This window comes from Leuciscus leuciscus (assembly GCF_965113295.1).
Source record: "Leuciscus leuciscus genome assembly, chromosome: 15".
NCBI lineage: Eukaryota > Metazoa > Chordata > Actinopteri > Cypriniformes > Leuciscidae > Leuciscus > Leuciscus leuciscus.
In genome coordinates, this window is record NC_138739.1 from 262645 (window position 1) to 287777 (window position 25133).

The 25133-nt window shown below is 40.9% G+C and overlaps 1 protein-coding gene across 2 annotated transcripts; it reads right to left on the reverse strand.

Moving 5' to 3' along the window:
• Positions 1-392: 392 nt before the first annotated feature.
• On the reverse strand, positions 393-24271 carry LOC309475793 (phthioceranic/hydroxyphthioceranic acid synthase-like). 2 transcript variants are annotated; one of them, XR_014197853.1, is made up of 5 exons: positions 24008-24271; positions 23252-23410; positions 16573-16754; positions 4160-16469; positions 393-2324 (listed from the first exon to the last, which is right to left on the reverse strand). XR_014197853.1 is itself a non-coding variant. In XM_082138695.1 (4 exons), exons 3-4 carry the CDS (start codon positions 16741-16743, stop codon positions 10911-10913), a joined length of 5730 nt encoding a protein of 1909 aa, XP_081994821.1. In that variant the 5' UTR covers positions 16744-16754; positions 23252-23410; positions 24008-24271; the 3' UTR covers positions 3855-10910. The 2 variants fall into 2 exon arrangements, 1 of the variants encoding a protein (XP_081994821.1); XM_082138695.1 differs by lacking the exon at positions 393-2324 and having other exon boundaries at positions 3855-16469.
• Positions 24272-25133: the final 862 nt, after the last annotated feature.

The window sequence follows — 25133 nt, forward strand, 5'->3', positions numbered from 1 at the left end:
ACAAGATTTAAATCAATGTATTGTGTTATATGAATGATAAGGGCAGGATGATTTTCACATCATTTTGAAGAAAAAACTCTAGGCAAAGACATCAATTAGTCAAAAGTCTTATTGACACATATTTAGTATGTGTTTTGTGGCCTTATTTCAGAAACTTTAGTTTTTAGTTTTTTCAATAACCATGCATAAACATTATTCTCTCAAAAATACAAACATGTACATGCATGTTGCTCACATATTATGGTAGCCCTGTTTGTGCTAAATAGAGTGTAATTATACCTTTGCCATTAATATGTTTATAAGCAACTGAAAAAAGCACAAATGTCAGGGCATGTCAGAACATCTCAAGGACCCCAAAAACCCCTCAGACCTCAGAGGGTTAAGGGCCACAACAGATGCTGGCACTGTGGGACGGGGCCATAGATCGGCAGAGTGTAATCTTAAGATGCGCTGCAAGACATGTAATGGGCATCACTTACTTGTTCTTCATGAAGTTAATGCGCGGAGCAGGGAGAGAACAGTAGAAAGAGAGGACCTATCTGCTAGCCCTATCAGGTGGGAGGCCGCTAACGATGTATTATTCATTGACAAGCCCCCAGGAAGTCGGAAGGTACTGTTGAAAATATGTAAAGTCATTCTGAGAAATGGAGATCGATCCATGAAAGCTTACGCCATTCTTGATGATGGCTCCGAAAGGAGCATTTTACTACACACTGCGGCTAGCCAGCTGAAATTGAAAGGTAAGCTGGAGGACCTGCCTCTGCGCACAGTCAGAGAAGAGTTAAAGGTCCTGCATGGGGCGGCTGTATCCTTCAACCTTTCACCAGCCTGTCAGCCAGACAAGGTATATCCAATCAGCGGAGCTTTCACTGCGCCAGAGCTGGGGCTTGGAGTGCACTGTCATCCTGTTAAGGCTTTATGGAAAAGGTACCGTCACCTTAAAGGACTTCCCCTCCAAGAGTTTAAAACTGCTCATCCAGTTTTGCTCATTGGATCAGACTACCCTAATTTAATTACTCCAGTCGAACCAGTTCGCTTGGGCCCACCAGGAGGTCCTGCAGTGATTAGAACTCTCCTTGGGTGGACTTTGCAAGGACCAGTTCAGGCTCTGCAACACAGCCTCACAGAGCAACAATGTCTGTTCACAAGTTTGTCACCTTCTGTTATTCTGCATGAACAAGTTGAACGACTCTGGCAAATGGATGTCCTTCCTTGGAGGGATGAGAGGACAAGTACTAGATCAGTACGTGACCAGCAGTCATTAAACCTACTGGAACAAAAAACTGTCAGAGTTCAAGTCGACGGGATTCAGCGATATGTTACCCCACTGCTCAGAGTTCAAAATATGCCCTCTCTTCATGCGCCCAAAGCAGCGGTAATGCCTCATCTAAGAAGCCTAGAGCGTCGCCTCAGTAAGTCTTCTGATCAAGCAGCTATCTACCAGGCTGAGATTAAATGACTTGAGCAGGCAGGTTACATTGCTGAACTACAGTCAGGAGCCGAAGAAAATCCAGTAAGTTGGTATATCCCACACCATATGGTTGAACATAATGGGAAACATAGAGTAGTTTTCAACTGTTCATTCCAGTTTCAAGGAAACAACCTCAATGAACTGTTACTTCCAGGACCTACACTGACTTCCTCCTTACTGGCTGTGCTACTAAGATTCAGAGAACATTCTATCGCTATCAGTAGCGACATTAAAGGAATGTTCCACCAGATAAGACTCCTTCCTATTCCTTCCTTCCTCCTTCTACCTATTCGGAACCATGATAACAGGTTTTCTGCTGTTTGGATTAGGCATTGCCCTGGTTTATCGAGGAATTAAGAAGACGGTGACAGCTGTCCAAAACCCCACAAGGCTGCCCGTCATGATTGAAGCAGTGGGCAGAGCTGTCAGCACTCAGACTGTGACTATGAACCACAATATGGATAACATCATGAAGAAGCTCACAGCTTTGCAAAGGCAAATGGATCGTTTTGGAGACCAAAATGGACCAGGAGCTGTGTAAATTGGAATGCGGCTACTCGTCCCAAGACCAAACAACCCCAGTCTTATCTGCTTTTGGCCCCCCTCAACCAGCACTGGCCTTGGCCGAGGCTGCTGCTGGAACAACAACTCCCCCGGAAGAGCACTGCAGCGAGACGCTCTTGTGTTCCTTCCCCCACTCCCCACAGACACCTGCTGATTGTTGACTCTGTCTGGGACCTGATCAAGGTTGACTCCATGGCAACTGCTGTGTATCGCTATGACATCCTGCGGACTGAGGCACCTAGATTAGGATGCCAGGCGTAGCGACTCTCCAGGCCTACACATACACGAACTCTTACATATACACAGACATGGGCGAGGCTAGCCCCTTTTTAGGGGTGCTTCAGCACCCCTAAAAAGGAGCTCAGCACCCCTAAAACTTGGAGTAAGAAATGTTATTCTAAAAAAAAAAATTCGTCTTTGACAAGGTTAAATAATGTCCAAAACATACTCCGTAGTTTGTGGTTTAAAATGTATGTGTAAGGATGAAAATGAAAACATCCACGCTTAGCAAATGGTGTCATCCTCTTCTCTTCTACTTCTCCTCTGTACCTGCACCGCTCAGCACGGCCGTGATCCAGCGCGAAACACACGCAGAGTGAGAACCATAGGCGTCACTAGGCCCTTTTTAAACTTCTGCCTAGCCCCCCTAAACATTTGTGATTAAGTGTAGGCCACACAAATGCGTGTTCGCAGAAGCTGCTGTGCGCGAATTTTAGCAGCACGACTGACGCTTCAGTTTACGGTCAAGTGCGAGTTAAGAAGATGTAAGTAGCTAAACTAAACATTTTATATTTGACAGTTTTTTAGGTCATAAATGTTAAACAAATGACAAAAATAATTAGAAAACTAATAAACTTTTGTCTAATTTCGCCATTTTGAGCTGAAAATAGGTCTATATAACGTGTAATTATGTCATTGTGAGGGGACAAGAAACATTAACAAAGCCGTTTTCATAGGCACAAGATTAATAATGCATGTGTACATGTTGAGAATTAATATAATACAATTTGTAGCCTTCAGTAAATTAAAAAAGTTCAGCTTTAGGAGGGGAAGAGACAGGGCAAGATCAGGAGACTGAGAGAAAAAGAGTGATGGAGATGAGGAGAGAGCAGGTTTTAAATCTATTTCTTATCCTTTTTTGGCCTTCAAACGTCTTGAAATGCACATATCAGAAAAATGTTTAACCCCATAACAACCTCAAATTTATGACCTCTTTGATTATAAAGCCCTGTCTATGGCCATATATTAGGCCTAGATCAATAGTGAATGTGTACATATTGTGAATGAATTTAATAAACTTAGTTACCTAGCTTTCCTGGTAGCTTTGTCTGAAAAAATTATTCATAAATCAACCTATCAGTTGACCCTATGTTTACTTTCTTCACTGACAGACAAAAATGAAAAGCCTATATCAGTCAAAGCTCAGCTTTAGGAGGGGAAGAGACAGAGCAAGATAAAAACAAAGAGAAAAAGAGTGTGATGCTGATGAGGAGAGAGAAAAAACAGCTGCCTGCACATGCTATTGCTATGTTTTAAAGCTATTGTTATCAAATTTCTTTGGCCTTCAAAACATCTTTAAATGCACATATGTAGATAAGAGAAATCAAAATTTTCTCGGGGGAGCATGCCCCCGAACCCCCCTAAATACCTCACATTCGGTTCCTCAGTGATCATAAAACTGTGCCATATGCATGTTACTGGATGAATTAATGAAACTAGTTAATAATGAGCATTAGACCATAAACTAACTTTTTTTTTTTTTTTTTTTAAATCATACCCTCATTGGGGGCTGAGCCCCCCTAAAATGAAAATCCTAGAATCGCCCCTGTACACAGATATGCAATCACCCTCCCCCACCCCCAATCCCACGCCTTCGACGCTTTGTACCACCAGTCTGACAGGCGGGTCTGTGACCAGCGCCGAAAATGGCTGCAGGACCGGATGGCTGCTTGCCTGTGCTGGGTTATCTCCATCCCCCACTCCCCTCCCCTGTTGCAAGTCTTGTGTGTTCATGTTGTGTACTGATTATGTGCTAATGTTGCTGAGGTGTTTTTTACTGTTCCCAAACTGTACTCCTTACAGGAGCATAGTCTGGGGGTTGCCTTTTTTTCTCCTCACCTCTACTCATGTTATGCTGTATTTTTTTTCCTCAATGCTCTGTCTTCCTGTTCTGTCTACCCCCTTGTCATATTGTATGTATGTTTGTATGGACAGGTTGATGGCTAATTTCGCTGGTACTTGTGACTAGTGACAATAAAGGCTACTACTACTACTACTACTACTACTACTACTTCCTGAAGATCGACCCCTTCTCCGTTTCTTATGGAGAGACCTAGAAAGAGAAGTTCAGTCCAGATTTTTTGAATGGCAAGTTCTCCCCTTTGGGACCACTAGTAGCCTATGTTGCGCCGTCTTTGCCTTGCAGAAGCATGTCTTGGAAAATAGTCAGCCTGGTGAAAAGATACATGATGCTGTACTGAAGGCATTTTATGTAGACAATTACCTGCAAAGTCTGCCCTCTGTAGATGAAGCAAAGTTCATGGTAGACCAGTTGCAGAGTACTTTGGCAGATGGAGGATTCGAACTCAGGCAATGGGCCAGTAATGCGCCTTCCACCATCAGTCACTTACCAGCAGCATCCAGATCGGACAGTGCTGAGCAATTTATATTCAAGGGTAATGCCTCAAACCATTAATCAGTGCTTGGATTGCAGTGGAACTGTCAAACTGATACTTTGTCCTATAAGCTCTGTGCTGTAAAGTGCCAAGAAGTTACTATGCACAATATATATAAGGTGCTTGCCAGTCAATATGATCCTCTTGGCTACATCATCACACGTGCCAAGGTGATTGTGCAGCGACTATGGGACAAAAGGAGAGATTGGGATGATCCCAGGTTACCAGAAGATTTGATGAATGCTTGGAACAGATGGGCAGAGGAGCTTAGTGACTTACAAAAGATGTCTTACCCAGATGCTATTGTACTGCACCGAAGGATGATCTTTTCAGCCAGCGAGATATCCATATCTTCTGTGACGCGTCTGAGTCAGCTTATGGGTCGGTCGCCTATCTTTGAACGGAAGACCGGCAGGGAGAAGTGGAGGTCACATTCATAGTGGCCAGATCAAGAGTGGCTCCTAAGAAACAGCTGTCAATACCTCGTCTAGAACTATGTGCAGCCCTGACAGGTGCGCAGTTGGCTAAGACCCTTCAGAAGATTGACTTTGCCTATTCGACAAGTTTTCATTTGGACTGATGCCACCACTGGTTTGACCTGGATTGGATCCGAATCCTGTCGATTCAAGGTTTTCGTTGGTACAAGGGTGACAGAGATTCAGGACCTTACCAGCCACTGTGAATGGTGCTATGTGGCTTCAGATAGTAACCTGGCAGATGATATCACCCGAGGGAAAAGGCTGGCAGAACTAGGGCCACAAAGTCGTTGGAATACAGGGCCCCCATTCCTTCATCTCTCATCTGATCAGTGGCAGGTTACACCCTGATCCTCTTTTATTGACAGTGATGAACTAAGAAACTCTACATTCTGTGGTCTGACTAATACTGCACATCGCTTGTCCATGCTCGATCTAAGCAAATTTCTGACCTTTCAAGAATTACTGACAGCCATCGCAGAATCTCTCAGGGAGGATGGGGCCAATCTATCAACTGAAGACTTTCAACAGGCTGAGATAGCTATCCTTCAGCAAGCCCAATGAGAAAGCTTTCCCTCCAATATGGCACAACTTACAGCGGGGAAACAACCGAATAGCAACAGTCGGCTCCTTAGCCTTGCTCCCGAACTTGACTGTGTAAGTCACCTCCTTAGGGTAGGAGGTCGTCTTCGCTGCTGTGAAGAGATTGAGCCTGAGTTGATGCATCCTATTGTGCTGGATTCCCATCATCCTGTCACTAACCTTCTTATTAAAGACTATGATGCAAAGCTGCTTCACCCAGGACCTGAGAGAGTACTGGCAGAAATGCGTAGAAAATACTGGATCCTTCGGGGTAGGGAAGCAATCTGACGTTATCAGCGCAAGGATTGTTTAGAGTGTCAGAAGCTTCGTAAAAAGCAACTGTAAAAATTTTCACGATTAATACCGTTCCAAATCATCCTACATCCTATCCAGGATATATGGATAATCCCACGGTAACTAAAGAGCCTATCCTTTAGTCGTGCTTTAAGAGTTAAGCGATCAGTCTCTACAAATTCGTATTCTATTATAAAGATAATAAATTATAAAGATAATAGATTTCCCCTTTGTAGTATAAGTCTACCTGTTTAGGTACTCTTCAACCGTGTTCGCTATACAACAATAACCCTGTCGTAAGCTGCCTCTTTGGCTAGGCTTTGTAATCAATCAAATCTCACAGTTATTATTCTTATATCAGAAAAGAATGCTCACCCTCTTGTAGTTTTCCTCCAGCTAGGATCTTCCTGATCCAGGTGGAAGAAGGTGACACGTACTCAAAAATCCAAGTTCCAGTCAGATGATTGTAATAAATGTTTAACAATATTTATTAAAAGAATCAAAATGAAAGATATACTTGTTACAGATTATAATAGAGTACTAAACTAACAGAGTAATATTAGCTAGGCTTAAAGCTTCTTGCATCCGAAAACTGCTGGCGTTCCGGACTGGAGATTGCAAGGAAGAGCAAGTGAGTTCTGTCCAGGTCTCTTCTTTTATAGTCCGAATTGAGGTGTCTTCATCATATTTACTGTAAGGCACATGACTGCTTATTTCAATATCACATGTACAACTGCTGATCCCAGCAAGTGTCTGACATACTATTCCTGTACAAGCCTGACTGTCAAGTCAGTGGCTTTTCCTCCGAAGGTACAATAGTTCCTTTGTATGTGTGGACAAAGACCCTTGTCACTGCTCTCTCATGTGACTTGAGAGAGGCAGAGATGGACAATAAACTCTTTATTCAAAACAATATTTTTAGACAGTCATATGTTTTAGTAAACCAGAAAGCTCGTCAGTGACATGCTTAGTTACAGGCTTCCTATTGTGACCCTTTCTTCGTTGACGTCGAGTTTGAGGTGTAGCTGGAGCGAGGGAGGTGCCACTCTCAGGTAGACCCCCCTGACAGAATTCGACACAACAGATACCCAGAATGGCAGATCTGCCTCCAGCCAGATTACGTCTCTTCAAACCCGCATTTTATTCTACTGGTATTGACTGTTTCGGGCCATACATAGTAAAAATTGGACGGAGAAATGAGAAGCGCTGGGGTATTTTGTTCAAGCGCATGACTGCTCGTGCGGTGTACATCGACCTCCTTCCAAGACTTGATACAGACTCCTTCCTTATGGCCCTTAGGCGTTTTATTTCCCGACGTGGGAAGCCTTTGGAAGTTTTATGTGATCAAGGTACGAATTTTAAAGGAGGGGAAAGGGAGCTACGGCAGGCATTTGGTGAACTAGTTCCAGAGCTTCAGGAACAACTTGCCAGTCAGCAGATTATCTTCCATTTCAACCCACCTCATGCCCCACACTTTGGTGGGTGTTGGGAAAGGGAGATTCGTTCCCTGAAACAAGCTCTACAGGTCACTCTGGGAACTCAGTCTATACCCGAGAAAACTCTTCTCACTACACTCGTTGAGATCGAAGGGATATTAAATTCTAAACCCCTGGAGTATACCTCCTCGAATGCCTCTGATCCAATTCCTATCACTCCTAATTCGCTCCTTATGGGGCGGCCTGATTCGTCCCTTCCTCAAGTGATATACCCTCAAAGTGAAATACTGAGTCGATGTCGTTGGCGTCATAGCCAAGTCCTAGCAGATCACTTCTGGAAGCGGTTTATCAAGTTCTATTTGCCTGACCTTCAGACTTGTAGCAAGTGGCAACGAGAGTCACCCGATATCAAGGTTGGAACTACAGTTATGATTGTGGACCCTCAATTTCCCAGGGCCCTGTGGCCCACTGGTCAGATCTCGCAAGTATTCCCTGGGGTGGATAATAAAGTCAGGACTGTTGAAGTGAGAATTAAGGACAAGTTTTATGTGCGACCTGTGGCTAAGGTTATACAACTGCCTGAGATTCCAGACTATAATTTGACTGACCTTTTTATAATGGACAGATTTCCTCATTCTTTAGAAATCTGGGGGCGGCTGTTAAAAAGGCCCATTGCAAGTGTATTCTGTATTTGAGTCTGTGAGATTTGCTCTGGCAATCAGCCAATGTCAGAGCATGCTGTCAAAGCAGCAACGTGAAGACACTAGGCTCCGCCCATCTCCAGCAGGTGGCATTGATTAGCATTAGTAGTAAATAGCTCTGCATGGAGTGAGTGTAGCAAAAGGACTCTATGCTTTCTTGCCATTGATGTGTGCGTGTGCGTATAGAATACAAGTAAGTTGGTTTATGTATTTCAACTCATGTTGACTGTTTGATGAAATGCATTTGTTTGTTTGGTGCTGTTTTGTCTGCTCCTTGTTTGGGGATGCTTCACATAGAAGTAGGGATATCATTTGTGTTCACGTATTCACATGATTTTGCTTATGTTTCATGGAAGCATTTCTGCTACATCTCATTGTATGTATTTATCTTGTTATTGAATTGTTCATGTTATGTTATATTGATATATATATTGTATGCTTTGTTTTAGAACACACCCATACTCATGGCCTCACGAATGTACTCATCTGCACTTATGTGCTAAACCTTTATTGAAGCATTATGGAATTGTTGTGGAGAAAATAAAGCTACAAAGAAAACTTTCTGCTGCTTCTTCATGTCTCTAACCGGACATCTGTGGTGAACTAGTCCCCCACTGGCAAACCCAAACTGATTGAAAGTCAACAGTTTTCTATACAGAGTGATGAAGCCAATTAGTATATATATATATATATATATATATGGGGATGATAACGAGGCCATGATGGACAGAGGCCACTGGGCAAATTTGGCCAGGACACTGGGGTTACACCCCTACGCTTTCGAAAAACATCCTGGGATTTTTTGTGACCACAGAGAGTCAGGACCTCTGTTTAACGTCTCATCCGAAGGACGGTGCTCTTTGACAGAGTAGTGTCCCCATCACTATGCTGGGGCGTTAGGACCCACACAGACCACAGGGTGAGCACCCCCTGCTGGACTAACACACACTATAAAATATTTGTATTTATGTACAGCTTATTGCCTATTTTTGGTCTTGTCCTAAAAATGATAAGCAAAAATTAATTTAAATATACAATATAAACAGTTATATACAGTTTGAGGTGCACAAGAGTTCTCAAAAATATGTTATTTTACAGTCTGTTAAACCACATTCATGCAAGTTGCATTTTCTAATGTCATATATTAGGGCGGCCAAGAATTTGCAAGGGCTGGTTCCTGGCAAGCCAGTATTCCCATTCAATGTACTTGAGGTGCTCTTTCAAAAGTTTACTGTCCAGTTTCCATGGTGGCGCCATATATCCATTTTGTATGTCTTCCATCCACTCTCTAAATGTTGTGTCGTGTATGTTGTGTATAAGGTTGTTTATAGGGCATTATGCATGCATTATAATGCATTAAGAATACCTTTATGATGCATTATGAATGTAGGCGTCATCTGGTGTAATAATGCATTGTATTCTTAAAAGTTATAACCACAAATAGGCAAGTACTATAATGTATTGTAATTGTTGTTATTATTTATCAGATGATACAACATATTCAAAGATTGTTTATAAGGCAATATGCATCTATTGTAATGCATTGAGAGTACCCGTATAATGCATTATAAAAACAAGCTTCATAGAAAGTCTTACCGACTTTTTTCATTCCATTTCTTTATTTTGCAGAGATTTGAGTAACAGGGTTGCTGGATGCATATACTTCACTGTTCTTTATTTTATCATACACCTTATGAAAGGCCTATCGGGCCAAACCATCTCTTCCTCAAATATATCTTGCAAAGTTGAAATGGGCAAATTTCTATGACATTCCTTACTGCTTTCATTGTAGTCTTACTGATAAATGATCATACCATATTGACATCTCATTTTATTTCAACACTTTCTTTGTAAAATATGAACATGATGCTACTAATTACCCCAGAAAGCCTAAAACTATGCAGGAAGTGCAAGCATACCATTATTAATATTTTAAACATTGTTCAGAATACAAACAATAATGCCTTTTGGAAATAAAACAACTCTTACTGATACTATTAGATATCTTCATTCATTTAAAATTATTTTCATACAACTTCATTTAGTCTTTGTTGTTACCTCAGACCAAACTTAAAAATGCCTTCATCATGATTTCTTTAGTTTGAATATTACATTGTCTCAATATGCTGAAAAAAGAACAAGCATGTCAGTATGTGCCACACAAACAGGTAAGGTTTCAAGTACAGTCAAATAGACACAGAAAGCTCTCTAGAAGAAGTTTGTTTCTCATTTATACCTAGTGTGACCTGATGAACAAAACATAAATTGCACTGTAAAATTGGTACTATCTAAATTAATTCAAGTCAAAGATATTATTTAACATCACTGAATCAACCTAAATCAGATAAAAATAGCTCCTTAAGGTAACAATTTCAGGTGATCAATTTTTATAGTGTAAAACAAAGATGAACAATGTTAAGTCCGCAGTCAGAATTTTCTGCATAACCTAATTTATCATAATGATATGTAGGCCTACTGTTAATACAGAGGATGCAGGAATCCTGAAATATGCCACCCAGAAACAACAGAGTTTGGTGAAATGTGGAAAATCTGCTAAATACCTTATTCAGAAAGGTGGATTGTTTAATCAAGTACTGTAGTACAAAACATACTATACACCCATTTCACTTCAAAAGTTCATGAATTTCCTAAAACAATATTATTTGTTTTGAGGCTTCAAAAAGACTGCTGTGGAGAAATACAAATCACCATTATAAGTATGTGGAATTGCTCTCATCTTCACTCTGATATCCGTCAACACAATTCTCCTCCAGGATTTTAGTGAGAGTTTCCAGTGTGCTATTTGGATCCAGAAGAGTCACTAAAGGGACATTCACACCTCTATCATTGAAGAGAACATTCTGCAGAGTCATGGCTAACATTGAGTCAATACCTAAATCGAAAAGATGAACATCATCATTCAGCTCGTCCATCTCAACACCAGTCGTTTCACTAATCATGAACCTCAGATAATCACGTGGTGGGGATGACATCATGGGTTGTTCAGTTCTAGATATGAACACTCCAGCTTTAGTGATGGCTTCCTGTGCTATTTTGAACAAGCGTACATTCAGTGATTTGTTCTGACTGAAGATGTTATTCCAGCTGTTTTTAAAATTGAATCTGCATACAACCTGTTGAGGTTTGTTGATCAAGAGACACTGCTCAAGACTTTCATGGATTTCTGGAATCTCCAAAAGCATGATTCCCTTTGCCTCCAGAAATCTTTGGAAATGGACTTTGTTCAGAAGAAGGCCAAGATTCAAAGCCCCCCAATTAATGGACTGTCCAGAAAGCCCAATGTTTCTGCGATACTGACAGAAAGTGTCCATGAATGTATTAGCCGCTGCATAATTAGATTGTGAGGCATTGCCAATGAAGGCAGCGATGGAGGAATAACACACAAAGTAATCCAGATTGCACTGTATGGTAGCACGGTGAAGGTTAATCACTCCGTTTACTTTTGGCCTCATGACTTTCTCATAAAGAGATTTGTCAAGACGTTCAATCAGCCCATCATGCAGGACAACCGCACTGTGAAACACCCCTTTGATGGGACTGGATGGAAATAGTTTTCCAATGTTAACAATTGTCTGGTCCACTTGCTCAGAAACTGAAACATCACAGGGCAGAGATTTAATGACAGAACCCCAATGGCGACTGACCTGACTTATCTCTTGTTGCATCTGAGGGTTTGGATTACTCCTAGACAGAAGGACAATGTTCCCTCCTCCTTTCTGAGCAATGAACTTTACTGTCTCAAAGCCCAACCCAGTTAAACCACCTGTGACAATATAGACTGAATTTTTCTGGAATAGACTGTGTTTGAGCATCACTGGAATGTCAGACAGCTGGTCTTTGGCTTCACTATTCAGGACTATAATGGGTAGGATCTGGCATCTGAAGTATGATTCAGATTCTTTTACAGACATAAGATCAATGTCTTCAGATTTCACTCTTTGAACAGCTGTTGTGTCTAAAGACAATAACTTTCTGTCCAAATCCAAGGATTTCAGCCAACGGTAGATTTGTGGCATTTGTGTCTGCAGAGACCATTTCTGCATTATTTGGGACATGAAAAGGACATGGAAGAAGACCTCCTCATTTGTACTGAATGTCTTTGAATTCAATGGGAAATCTGCCTGGTTGTCACAGACAAACACAATGTCTTTGATGCCTTTAACACTGCTTGCTATTTCAACGGTTTTTACATTATATGGAGGTAGAAGAACAGCTCCCACAACCTCACTAAAATCACAAGACAGCTGATCAGCCTGGGTGCTCACTCTGACATTCCAACCAGATCTGTTTGCAATTGCAATTAAGACAATCATCAGAGCTGAGTCAGGAACAGTGGAGAAAATACCCAGTTTCCTTTGCTGTTTAGCCTTGGGTAAAGCCTCATGTAAGATCTCCCAAGCCAGTACCATAAAAGAGACACAAGGCACGTCATTCAGGAATGAAAGTCTTTTTGCTTTGCAGCAAACAGCTGCTGGGAGAGCTACTTTAGATGTGGCAGCCACAGGGTAACAAGACACAACATGATCACCAACTTTAAATTTGCTGACATCTTTACCCACAGACGTGACAGTGCCACTGAAGTCAAGGGCTAAGAGCTTATGATTTTTAGTTGTGTGCTTGTTCCAATACAATGTCTGGCCATACTTCAGGTCAGAAATGCTGACTGGAAAGTAATCTGATGAATGAACACAGATTTGACTGAGTTTAAGCTCAATGTGTTTTCCTTGATTCAGTTCAGTATGATTATCCATATTTGTTGCTGAGAGATTTGTCATTATATATGGGTCAGATGTTTGCAAAATTAAGTCTTCATTTTGCAACTTGTGGATGTTTCTTGAAGAGATTGCCATGGTTGGCAAAGGTGTGTGGGTGATTTCAGGTTTGAGAACTTTGCCCTCCTCCACTACTAGCTCTGGATATTTGTTACAGGGGTATGATCTGAGGACCTGAACCAAAGCTTTGATGTCTTCAGAATTGGCAGAGCTCATGTCAATCAGCTGGAAGGAAAGTTCTGGCAACTCAGCTGCACATGCTCTTATCATGCCTGACAGAACAAACCCAGGGTTTATGTGCTCCACTAAGCTCTCAGAAGACTTATAGGTTATTACTCGGATATCACCTGGGAAATTAAGTGCCTTGAGATATCCAACAATCTTTCTGAAAATCTCACAACACCCTGCCATACTGTCCAAGACCTTCTCTGATTCGAGAGAGGTTAGGTCTGCATCACCCCACATGAACAAAATTTCCTGGAAGTTTTTCTTTACACTTGAAATATTCAGTTTTGACAAAAAAAGTTCCACTCTGCATTCTAACAGTGTGTTACTGTTTGAAGACGACACATATCTAGATGTTGGGTCCAAGTACTGTTGCAAAGCTTTACCAATTCCTACCTGGTCAGAAAAGACCAGTGCCTTAATTGGTGTATCAAATCTGGCAACTTCAGAGATGATACTGAAATTGTTATGGTAGAAGTACTCCTTGACTACTTGGGAACGACTTCCTAGCAATCTGATCTTCACATGCCTGAGTTCAACTAACACCCTACCCTGTTTGTTGGCTAAGCAGCCACAAATGTCAAAATCATCTTCTCCCACATGTACTGCTCTCAGATAAACAACCATTTCCTCTTGCAATGGTTCAAAAACAGTCAGGCTTTCTATTTGTGCAGGAAATTGAGGTCTTGCTGATAGGTCATGCCCTATAGTTACAGGAACAATTTGCATGAAATAATCCAAGACCACAGGGTGAAGGTGATAGTCATGTAATTGAGGCAGTAATTCCTTTGGGATCTTCACAATAGATATAGCCTCTCTGTATTCTTCCCCACAATAAACCTCTGCATTATTTCTGAAGACAGACCCATACTCAAATCCTGTCTGACTTAGATGCTTGTAGAGTTCTTCAGTCGTCATGTGGGATGTGCATCTTTTGGAAATACAGTCCAATGAAATGAACTGTTCTTCAGGACTTCTACCTGGTTTTGCTTCTACTGTGCCAAACGCATAGACTGCAGAAGTAGACTGTATTTTGAAGTTACATGTGTTATCAGCCTGGTCAGATGGATCCAGCTGTACTTTTATATCTGGGGCATTCTGGGTGAAAACGAATGGATACTGGAATGTTATGCTGAGCTGCAGAGAACTTAGTGGAATCTTAGGTTTTGTGTATGCCATGCAAGTTGCCAAACCCAACTCTACATAAAATGCACCAGGAATGATGGCAACCCCATTGTGCTTGTGGTGCTGCAGGAAGGCCACTGATTCAGAGGATAAATCACAGTTGAACATTGAACTGTCTGTACCCATTTGTGTAACTACTGGATGGTTGCCAGTGGGACTGATCAACTGCAAACGTGAAGTGAAGACATCTCTCTTCACATCATCAAACTGGTATCGTGGATAGGGAACTGGTTCAGCCTCAAAACCTTTGTAGAACATTTTCCAGTCCACTTTTACCCCAAGCTCAAACAGTTTGGAAACAACATCAAGCATGGTCTCGTGATCTTTATCAGGCTGCACTGAGGGAATCACAGTGAAGTCATTTCCCAGAGTCTCAGTGATGTACCTCTGCAAAGATCTTCTTGGACCAATTTCAACAAATATCACACTCCTTTTGTTTTTAGCTGCAGACCTTACAGCTTGCTCAAATTCAACTGGCTCTCTGATATTCTTTGCCCAATATTCACCAGTAATAAAATCTGAAGAACACAAACTAACACCTGTCACTGTTGAGAACAATTCTGCCTCCAAATGATGTGCCTGTAATGAGCCTATACTCTGTTCCACTTTGGATAAAATAGGATCCATCTTGTGACTGTGGTATGCTGCAGGTACATCTAAAATGCGAAGGAACAAATCTTTTCCACTGGCTGAGTTGCTCAAATTCTGTTGCAGCCTGTCAATGTCATCTGCATCTCCTGAGAGGGTGCAAGACTGAGGGCTGTTATAAGCAGCCAGACAAACCTTTCCTGAATAAGATGGAAGAATTTTCAAAATTTCAGAAACAGCCATATTACTGACTACCAGCATCTTCCCTCCTGTCACAGTGCTTTGCAGAGAACTTCGATAGTGGATGACTTTCACTGCATCTTCAAGTGACAGCAAACCAGAACAATGAGCTGCAGCGACTTCTCCAATAGAGTGCCCCAAAACAGCATCAGGACTGATGCCCCAGTGTTTCAGGAGTTTGACAACAGCAACCTGAATAGCAAACAGAAGAGGCTGGACAATCTTTGGATCAGACGGCTCTGTACTTTTCTCAGATTCACTTTCCAGCATCTCCATCAGATTCAAACTTCTATAGCTTTGCAACAGAGTTTCAATCTTCACAATTTCCTCTCTGAAAACTGGCTCTTGTTTTAGGAGCTGCTTGCACATACCCTGATATGTAACACCATTGCCACAAAACACAAAAACTAGCTTGGAGTCTGTCTTTGACGGTACAAGCTTTTTCTCCACAGCAGCAGTAAGTTTCTCTTTCAGGTCTGCCAATGATGATGTTTGAAATACTTTCCTGTACTTGTGTTTCAAGTGACTTCTTCTGCATGCAGATGTGTACAGTAAAGACTGTAGATCTGATATATTCCCTGCACTGATCTGTTCTGCCATTTTTTCAATAATATTTTTCATGGATTTTTCAGAGGCTGCAGAGACCACAAAATACTGATGGGATTTGCTGATCTGCTGAGCTTTTGGCTTTTTTGATTGAACATATTGTCTGACAATTGCATGTGCATTTGTTCCACCAAACCCAAAGTTATTGATTCCTGCACACCTCCCTGCTCTGCGGTCACTGGTCCATTTTTCTGCTGTGGTGGGGATTTTCATATTGAGAGATTCAATGTCTATGCTGGAGTTTTCCACGGAGTAGAACAATGATGGCACTATGGTTTCGTGCTGCATCATCAAAACAACCTTTATGAGCCCTGCAACACCTGCAGCAGATTCTGTGTGTCCAATATTGCCTTTAACAGAACCAATGATGAGTGGCCCTGACTTTTGAGGTCTTGCTTTGGCAATGACTTTTGAGATGCTACCTGCCTCTATTGGATCTCCAACTGGAGTCCCAGTCCCATGAGCCTCAATGTACTGGACACTAGTCAGGTCAGTCTCTGTTGAGTAGATTTTTCTAAGCAGCTCCTCCTGCTGTACCACGGATGGTTTGGTGATTGGGCTAACGCTGTGGCCATCCTGATTTACTGCAGTTTTGCTGATTGTGCCCCAAATATGATCATGGTCCTTGAGAGCCTGTCAAAACATAGACTACTTCTGTTTCTTGGTTATAGTACTTTATCATAAGGTGCATTGTTGTTATAGTGATGTGTTTATGTGAGACAGTCTAATTGTTTACTTTTTTCAGAGGCTTTAGGAGAACAATCCCACAGCCTTCACCTCTCCCATATCCGTCTGCTTGGCTGCTGAAGGGTTTACTGGTGCCATCAGAGGAGATCATTTTTGCCTTGGAGAGAGCAACAAAAACAAGTGGCTCCAAAATACAGCTCACACCCCCAAAGAAGGCCATTTCACAGTCTCCTGTTGAGTGGAACACAGACAGCCAGACATTACAAAAGCTATATATTAATGTAATCAAAGGTGCTGCTCGACCAAATGGTTTTGAGTCACTATATTGTATTGAGAGGAGTACCTAACTTAACTCAAGCTGATTGAGCCATCTCTACCATCTGGGTGAGGTATGTTGTGCCAAGAAAATCCACTAGATGTCACAGTCAATCAACAGTACTTGTCACAACACTTCCTCAAACATGGATTTCAGAAACAAAAAAATCACTCCTGCCATGTGAACTGTTTTTGCAAGGTAAGCATATTTTTTTGACATATTACACTGTAAGAGCCCTAACTTTACAAAATTATGTTACTTGGTGCCATGAAAAAACGTATGTATGTTTTTAATAATTTTTCAAAAACATGCTCAACCAAACGGTTGATTTGTCACATAATGGTTAACTGTCACCCCCATTTTTTAAGAATGGACATTAAAATGTACTATTAAAACTTGTTTTGGAAATGCTTTGGAATATAGACTTAAGTTTGGTCTTGTTTTAAAGAAAACATTCAGCAGATCATTGCTGAAGTGAAAGCACTTCAAAAAATGAAAGTATGAAAAAGTAATGTTAGTTTAAATTTACAGTAAATCAAATATACTGTACTTAATATTTTTTCTTTTATATACAATATATATGTTACAGAATATTTTTTACTATAAAATTACTATAAAATCAAAGCCATATATCTAACCAAGTTGTGTTCCAAATTTGAAGTTGATTGAAGTTCCCATGAGATTTTGTTTAGGCGTATTACCTAAAATAGCCACCGGGTGACATACATTCCATTGAATTTAATTGTATGCATTCTGCCGTAACAAATTAATACATTTCTATCCAAATATCACTTCTGTCACAAAATATGGAACCTTGAGACTCAGACCTTTCTGACAATATGTGTTTTGTCAAGATTAGAAAAGGTTTTGATCATAAATTATGATGGGCAAAGAAAAAGAAAATCCTGTTGCTCTACCACACTTGACGGCGTGTTTATTGAAACATAAAAGCCTAAAATGCCATTATATTACAATCTTTTGCTATTTATTTTTGTTTTTGTTTTTGAATGCAGAAATAATGTAATGTCTTTGGTTTTGTTACTTTTAGTTATGTGTTATTTATTTTTGTTTATTGTTAAAAAACAAGAAAACATATCATTTCCTGTGTTAAAATGAAAACCTGAAATATTTAATGGCATACTTCAATAAATAAAGTAGATTCAATATACACAAATATTTTATTTTGATTAAGTTTTTAAATAAATTAGTATTATAGTTAATATTTTCATAGTTCATATGAAAATGTGTATACAATTTCTTCTACCTTTAAGTGCCATCTCAACCATTTGGTAGAGGCCAATATTTTTTTAAATTATGGGATGTGTTGAAAAAAAAAAGACATTGATTGTGGTTACTAGCGACATAAAGGGTTACTAGCGACATTTTTCAAAGGCCTTTTTCTTTGTGGGGCAGACACAAATCAGATACAGTATGTGCTATAATAGACTAATCACACTTAGTTGCAGATTACTATAATACTGCTACAATAATATAAATTATTTTTGCTCTCTGGTATGCAGTAATGGTATCTTACATTATGCAGATCCAGTTACAGTTTGCTTACAAAACTCTTTTCTCCATTCAGCTAGGTTCGTCATCCATAACTCCTTGGAGTTGCGTTTGATGATCAGTTGAACTTCACAGACCACATTTCTAGAACTGCCCAGTCCTGCAGATTTGCCTTATACAACATTAGGAGGATCAGGCCCTTCCTATCGAAGCTACACAACTCCTTGTCCAAGTGCTAGTTCTATCCAGACTGGACTATTATAATGCTCTCTTGGCAGGTCTTCCAGCATCACTGTCAAACCTCTGCAACTGATCCAGAATGCCGCAGCCAGAGTGGTCTTTAACGAGGCGAAGAGACACACATCACTCCTCTCCTCACTAAATTGCACTGGTTGCCAACAGCCGCTCACATCAAATTCAAGGCACTGATGTTTGCCTACAGAACAACCACTGGCTCTGCTCCCTTTTACCTAAACTCATTACTCCAGACTTACGTGCCATCCAGAAACTTGAGTTCTGCAAGTGAACGTCACCTCGTGGTGCCATCTCAAAGAGGCACAAAATCTCTTTCAATGACCTTCACCTGGACTGTTCCCTGCTGGTGGAATGACCTGCCTAACTCAACCTGAGCTGCTGAGACCATAGCCATTTTCAAGAAACGCCTGAAGATGCATCTATTTCAGCAATACTTAGATATATATTTTTTTTTTTGTTTAAAAAAAAAAAAATGTGTGTACTGCGTTGGACAAAACTGGGAATGGTCACATCACTTATATATTGTTGTCCTATTGTTAGTTTAATTGCTTCTATTGCTCTCCTCATTTGTAAGTCGCTTTGGATAAAAGCGTCTGATAAATGATTAAATGTAAATGTAAATCTTAATCCTGTGATCAGCTGTCGTCCAATCCTGCTTACATTTAGGGCCAATACTGTATGTTGTACACACTAAATGCCCAGAGCGACATTTAAAGCTGGAATAAAATGGTTCCAACAAATTTTATTTGTACTGGCCTTATTAGATTTCTCTGGCATCTAACTATCCAGTAAGTTAAACAGTGATTCAAAAAACTTGGACACATTGAGTCGTTTCTGAAGTTTATGATTCAAAGGAGAGCAGAGGCCGTTTTTCTATGAATGGATGTCTCCATCTCGTCAGATGGCGCGGAGGTCCCTTTTGTTGTTTGGACCAATCATAAGAACTTATAGTACATTGGCACCACTAAACAACCAAATTCTCAACAGGCTCGCTGGGCACTGTTTTTCGGTCGTTTCAACTTTACATCTCCTATCGCCCGGGAGCCAAGGGTGGTAAGCCGAGGCTAAACCCACCCTCCCTGTGACCATTCTGCCTCCCGGTCCGGTGGTAGCGGTGGTCACCTGGGGAGTGGAGTCCAGAGTACGCACTGCGCTGCGCAACGTCACGGTTCCCGCGGGGTGGCCTGAGAGCCTGTTGTTTGTGCTGGAATCAGTCCAAACTAGCGTCCAACAGTGGGGTCACTAATTCCGAACTAGCTTGCCACCCAGGAGCGACTCATATGTGCAGTTTAATCAAGCAGCGGTTTTGGTGGCCGTCCATGGCGTGGGACGCTCGTCAGTATGCGTCGGACAGTCCAGTTTGTGCTGCGGGTAAGGGCTCCAATCGATCCCCGGCAGGGTTACTCCAGCTGCTGTCTGTCCCTTCGAGGCCCTGGTCACACATAGCTTTGGACTTCGTTACCGGCCTACCTCGTTCTAGTGGCAACAAGGTAGTCCTCACTGTGGTGGACAGGTTCTCAAAGGCGGCTCATTTTGTTCCCCTGCCCAAATTGCCTTCATGAGGGATACAGCGACTGTTGTCTTAAACCACATTTTCTGCATTCATTGTCTCCCGATGAACGTGGTCTCTGATGGTGTCCCCCCCAATTTGTGTCTAAGTTTTGGACAGAGTTCTGTCGACAGCTGGGGGCAACTGCGAGTCTCTCCTCCGGGTATCACCTGCAGACTAACGGTCAGGCCGAACGTGCCAACCAGGATCTGGAGAGGGTCTTGCACTGTGTGGCATCTGTGGAAGTGTCGTTTTGGAGTTCCAGATTAACCACGATCGAGTACACACATAACTCCCTCCTGGTCTTGTCTATGGGTTTGTCTCCCTTCCAGTGCTGTTTAGGCTACCAGCCACCCTTAATCCCCTCCCAGGAATCCAACGCCATTGTTCCATCCGCACATGCGTTCATTCAGAGATGCCTCCGTACATGGAGGATCGCCAGAGGAGCCTTCACTCGGACTGGTGACAGGAATAAGGCGTCAGCGGACCGTCACCATACTAAGCCCCCACTTTATGTGTGTCGTCAGAAGGTCTGGTTGTCTTCCCAGGACATTCCCCTCAGACTTCTCTCACGTAAACTGGTACCCAAATTTATTGGACCGTTTCCTATCACTAAGGTGCTCAGTCCGGTGTCAGTTCATCTAAAATGAACCCCCCAGTTTAAGAATATCCACCTGGTACTGTCACGGTTCAGGGTGCATCATAGACTTCCCCCAGTTGTCTGTGTTTGTCCTGTCTTTTTCTGCATCTTGTGACCTGGGCAATCAGTGCTGATTCTGCGCAGCTGCGCACAGATCAGTCGAGCTGATTTCCCACAGCAGTCGCTTGTTCCATTTTCCTTTATATTCTCTGCTGCGTCTGCCCCTGGTTGTCAGTAGATCGTTAAAGGTTTTGTCTCATGTGGATCTGTGCTGGTTATGTTTTATGTCTTACCTTGTTCGCCACTGTTCCCAGGACACTTAGACGAGGAGTGACAGCTGATTATTTCCTGGCTGTTCTCTCTCTCTCGTTCTCCGTCTGAGGTGGTGTTCTCAGCCTGTGTGTCCAATGAGCATTACGGACAGCTCTGGAGATCCTTCACTTCACCTTACCATTTGAGCACTTGTGTCACTAACCTTGCAGGTCGTATTTCCCACGATTCTAATAAACTCACTTTATCTCAGTGATTAAGTCCTCTGTTCAGATCCCCTGACAACAGCCAATGAGAAAGCAAGATACAGGGCAGCGGGAAGTTCAGGGAGGAGTTATAGACCAGAACATAAGCTTTACAATTATATCAAACAGAAACAAAGCACAAACATTTGCTTGACCAGACACAACAGCAGCACATTGCAAAATTATTTATTAACCTCCAACTTTCTTTGCATAACACACAATCCTTGCTCCCTGCGTCTCCCCAACCATTTCCTCCTGCAAATCAGCACACAGAATATTTGGATCGCTTCACCAATGGAACCAATCATATTAATAGATGGTGACAATGTTAAAGTCATGAGTTAGGCACAATGTTTTTGTTTTTATGTGTCATGTCTTTATCCTATAAAACCTGATGTATTATTCTATGTGGCTGAGATTCTCTGAGAACTGCTTGAGAACTCCCGGCCGTGATTAAAGCATTTAAAGGACATTTGCTGAAGTTTGTCTGTCATTTATGCTGTGCAGCAAGTAAGTTAGGGAAGCAAAGAAGTTAGAGTAAGGGACTTGGCCAATTGTCGACTGAAGAAGCCCCAGAAAATGGAAATGAAATCCCCTCACCCGTGACAAACTGTTGTCATTGATACAGCAAACACCAAGAGGTGAGGCATACTGTCTGGTTTTTGGACAAATTGGCCGTCCAAAAAAAAACTGCTCAGCAGCCAGTTCCAGTTGGAAAGCCTTCCATGAACTTTCGAATCCACCCAATCCTTTTTCTTTCTTCAGAAGATCAGAGAGAGTGTTCCTCAGGTACCAGGCAACCGGAACTATGATGTTCCTTATGCCCAAGCCATCATTGTTATCCTTAAATGGTGTCAGCATTGGGAAAACTTCCAGCATGTTATCCAGCATCATCTGATCGAAGAAACTTGCGGCTCCTACGACCTCAGGGAAATCTTCACAAGCCAGGAAGACACCCTCAATCCTCACAAAGGTTCGGGTGTCTGTTTTTACAGCTAAGTCTTCTAAATGATCAACGTACTTCTTGGCATCGCTGAGAAGCATCTTACGGTGTTTCTGAATGTGTAAATCACATGTTGTGATGACTCTGCTCACTGGATGCTTCGCTGGGGTGGCCTGATGGGTGTGAGGAGTCACTGCATAAAGCTGCAAGAAGTTGAGTTTGCGGTTAGCCTCACAAAACACCTGAGAAAGTGTTCTTCCGACATCAAGTGGCTTGTGGTCGATGTTGGTTTGGAAGTTTACTGTTTCAGCCATACCATATACTGGAAACAGACTCCCACGCTGTCCCACAACCTCCTGTAAGCCAGACCGTGACCAAAATAGGTCAATTGATTGGTCCCGTGGGTAGATGTTACATGCTACATGATAGGACACATTTGCAATCCCATCTTTGGACACTAGGCTGCTTACATCGAACCGCCTCTCATCCTTCTGTCCAAATTGTGTGATGGTCATTATCATGGAATAGACTGCTGGAATAGTTGCAGGATGAATTTTTGGTCCTGGTGTAAAATATTCAACCTGCCTAGTGTGACCAAACTGTTTTTTTGAATCGTTGGTCTCTGCAGATCCTTTGGTGGCAGACTTTTCAGACGTTCAGAGAAGTTCTGAAACAATGCATTAATGAGACCAATGGCATGGGCCTTGACAATTAGCTCACTCTGAAACATTGGATGAGCTGTGTTGGGGTTAGCAGGGACACATGTTATGTTAAGAAAGTAACCCCCATCCAAAAAACCAAGGTTTACACCCACACTTTTGCGTAAAGCATTCACCCCATTGGCAGTGTGGCGCTGAAGGTCCATGTGCTTCTTCAGCAAGTGCCAGTGATTACTTACTTTTTGCCCATCTACTTTCCCCACAAAAAGATAATGTATGCCAGCCGTTATTTGGCTCAGGTCCGACACCTGTACCACAATTCCATCAAAGTCAAAAGAGTACCTCAATTCTTTGAAGGCCTCATCCACTATTGATGGAAAGAGTGGTATATGGACCGACTCGTCCCTCAGGAACTGCTCTGTGTTTGGAAAACTAAAGCAGGACGTCAGCAGTCCTCTTGTGTTTTCCTCCGCAGCGACATGAAAAGGATTATTTTCGTCACTAAAAGAAAAATTAAACATAAATTAACTATATGTGTTGTTACACTAAACTATTACTCATCCAATATACAACAAAAAACACACTAAACATTACTTTTTGTGTTAATCAGCCTTTAAAAGATCACTGATATGACAAAACACAAATAAAAAAAGATTAACTACTAGATATTCACACTAAACTTACCCTAATCCTAACCATTACCATTATTGATGTTATTCAACCTTTGTAAAATTGCTGAATGCTTATTTTTACTTTCATATTTAATTCGTTTTATACAATACACTATTGCAAATGTAATTACATGTTACACTACAATATTACTCATCCAAAATGCAACAAAAACACACTAAACATTATTATTTATTTTTTTAATCAACCTTAAAAAGATCGTTGATATGTAAAAACACAAATAAATCAGATTAACTACAAGATTTGTCACACTAAACTTACACTAACCCTAACAATTATTATTATTGATGTTATTCTACCTTTGAAAGATCGCTGAATGCTTATTTTTACTTTCATTTTCAAATCGTTTTACACCTGACACTATTACACATATAATTACACTATAATTACGCTTAAACATGCACTAACCTTTCCATTTTTCTTTCCAATCCTGCATAGAAAGAAAGAATATGATGTTAAATCTTATTTCAGCCAATGTTACACTTCTTTAAACTAAGATTTAACAACTATTCGATGCAAAAACACAGGTGAGGTAACTTTCACTATTGACTTTCAGTTCCTTCAGTTTTCCGGTTTTTTTATCATAATAAAAGTCCCGATTTTTTAATTCACCTGTTCATGTTAAATTAAAGGGAAAACAATACCTATAATTTTTCAGATATTTTATTAAGATTGCATTTACATTATAAAATAACTTTGTAAATTTAGAATAAAATAAATTACATTTGTATTTATTGACTTTCAATAAAAGTCCCGATTTTTTAATTCAACTGTTAATTAAAGGGAAAACAATACCAATCATTTTTCAGATATTTTATTAAGATTGCATTTACATTGAAAACTAAATTTATAACTTTAGAATAAAATAAAATGCACTTTTATTCATTTTAAACTTCCTGTTAAAATTTGACTATCAATATCTCTTGACCCCTACATACCACAGACATCAGAGTAGACTCTTTGGAAAGGTCTAAAAAAAACCCTTTCGAATGATACCTGGTTTATGTAGCTGACAGCTTCCTGGGCGGAGCTATGGGACAAAATATATTCATGTTTCTAAGATGTATCTCGGCCTATGTTTACTTTCAGTTTAATTTTAAGTCATTCTTTCCAAAACACACATAATTACACAAACCCTATGAAAATAATATATATTAAAACATAACATAACAGTAATTTATTTTCAAGTCTTAAACTATATACATTTATTGAAAAAAAAACATATCAGCGATTTATGATAAAGATTAAAAATGAATAAAATACATAAACCTTGCTGTTTTGCATAAACATAAACTTGTACATAAACACATAAACTTGGCGCATGCGCACGCAGCGACTGGCAGTGAATGAGTGTTCGGCGTCCTCGTGTATGTTTGATGACGTTTCTTTTGTTTTAGTGTCTTTAAAGTTTTTATCCGTTTTTATGTCTCTACTGAAGGAGTGCTCTTAAAGTTTTACATTTGGTCGAAATGGATGCTTTTTATCTTTTGTCGTTATGGCTTGTGATGTACTGGATGGCCGCCGGTAAAACTTG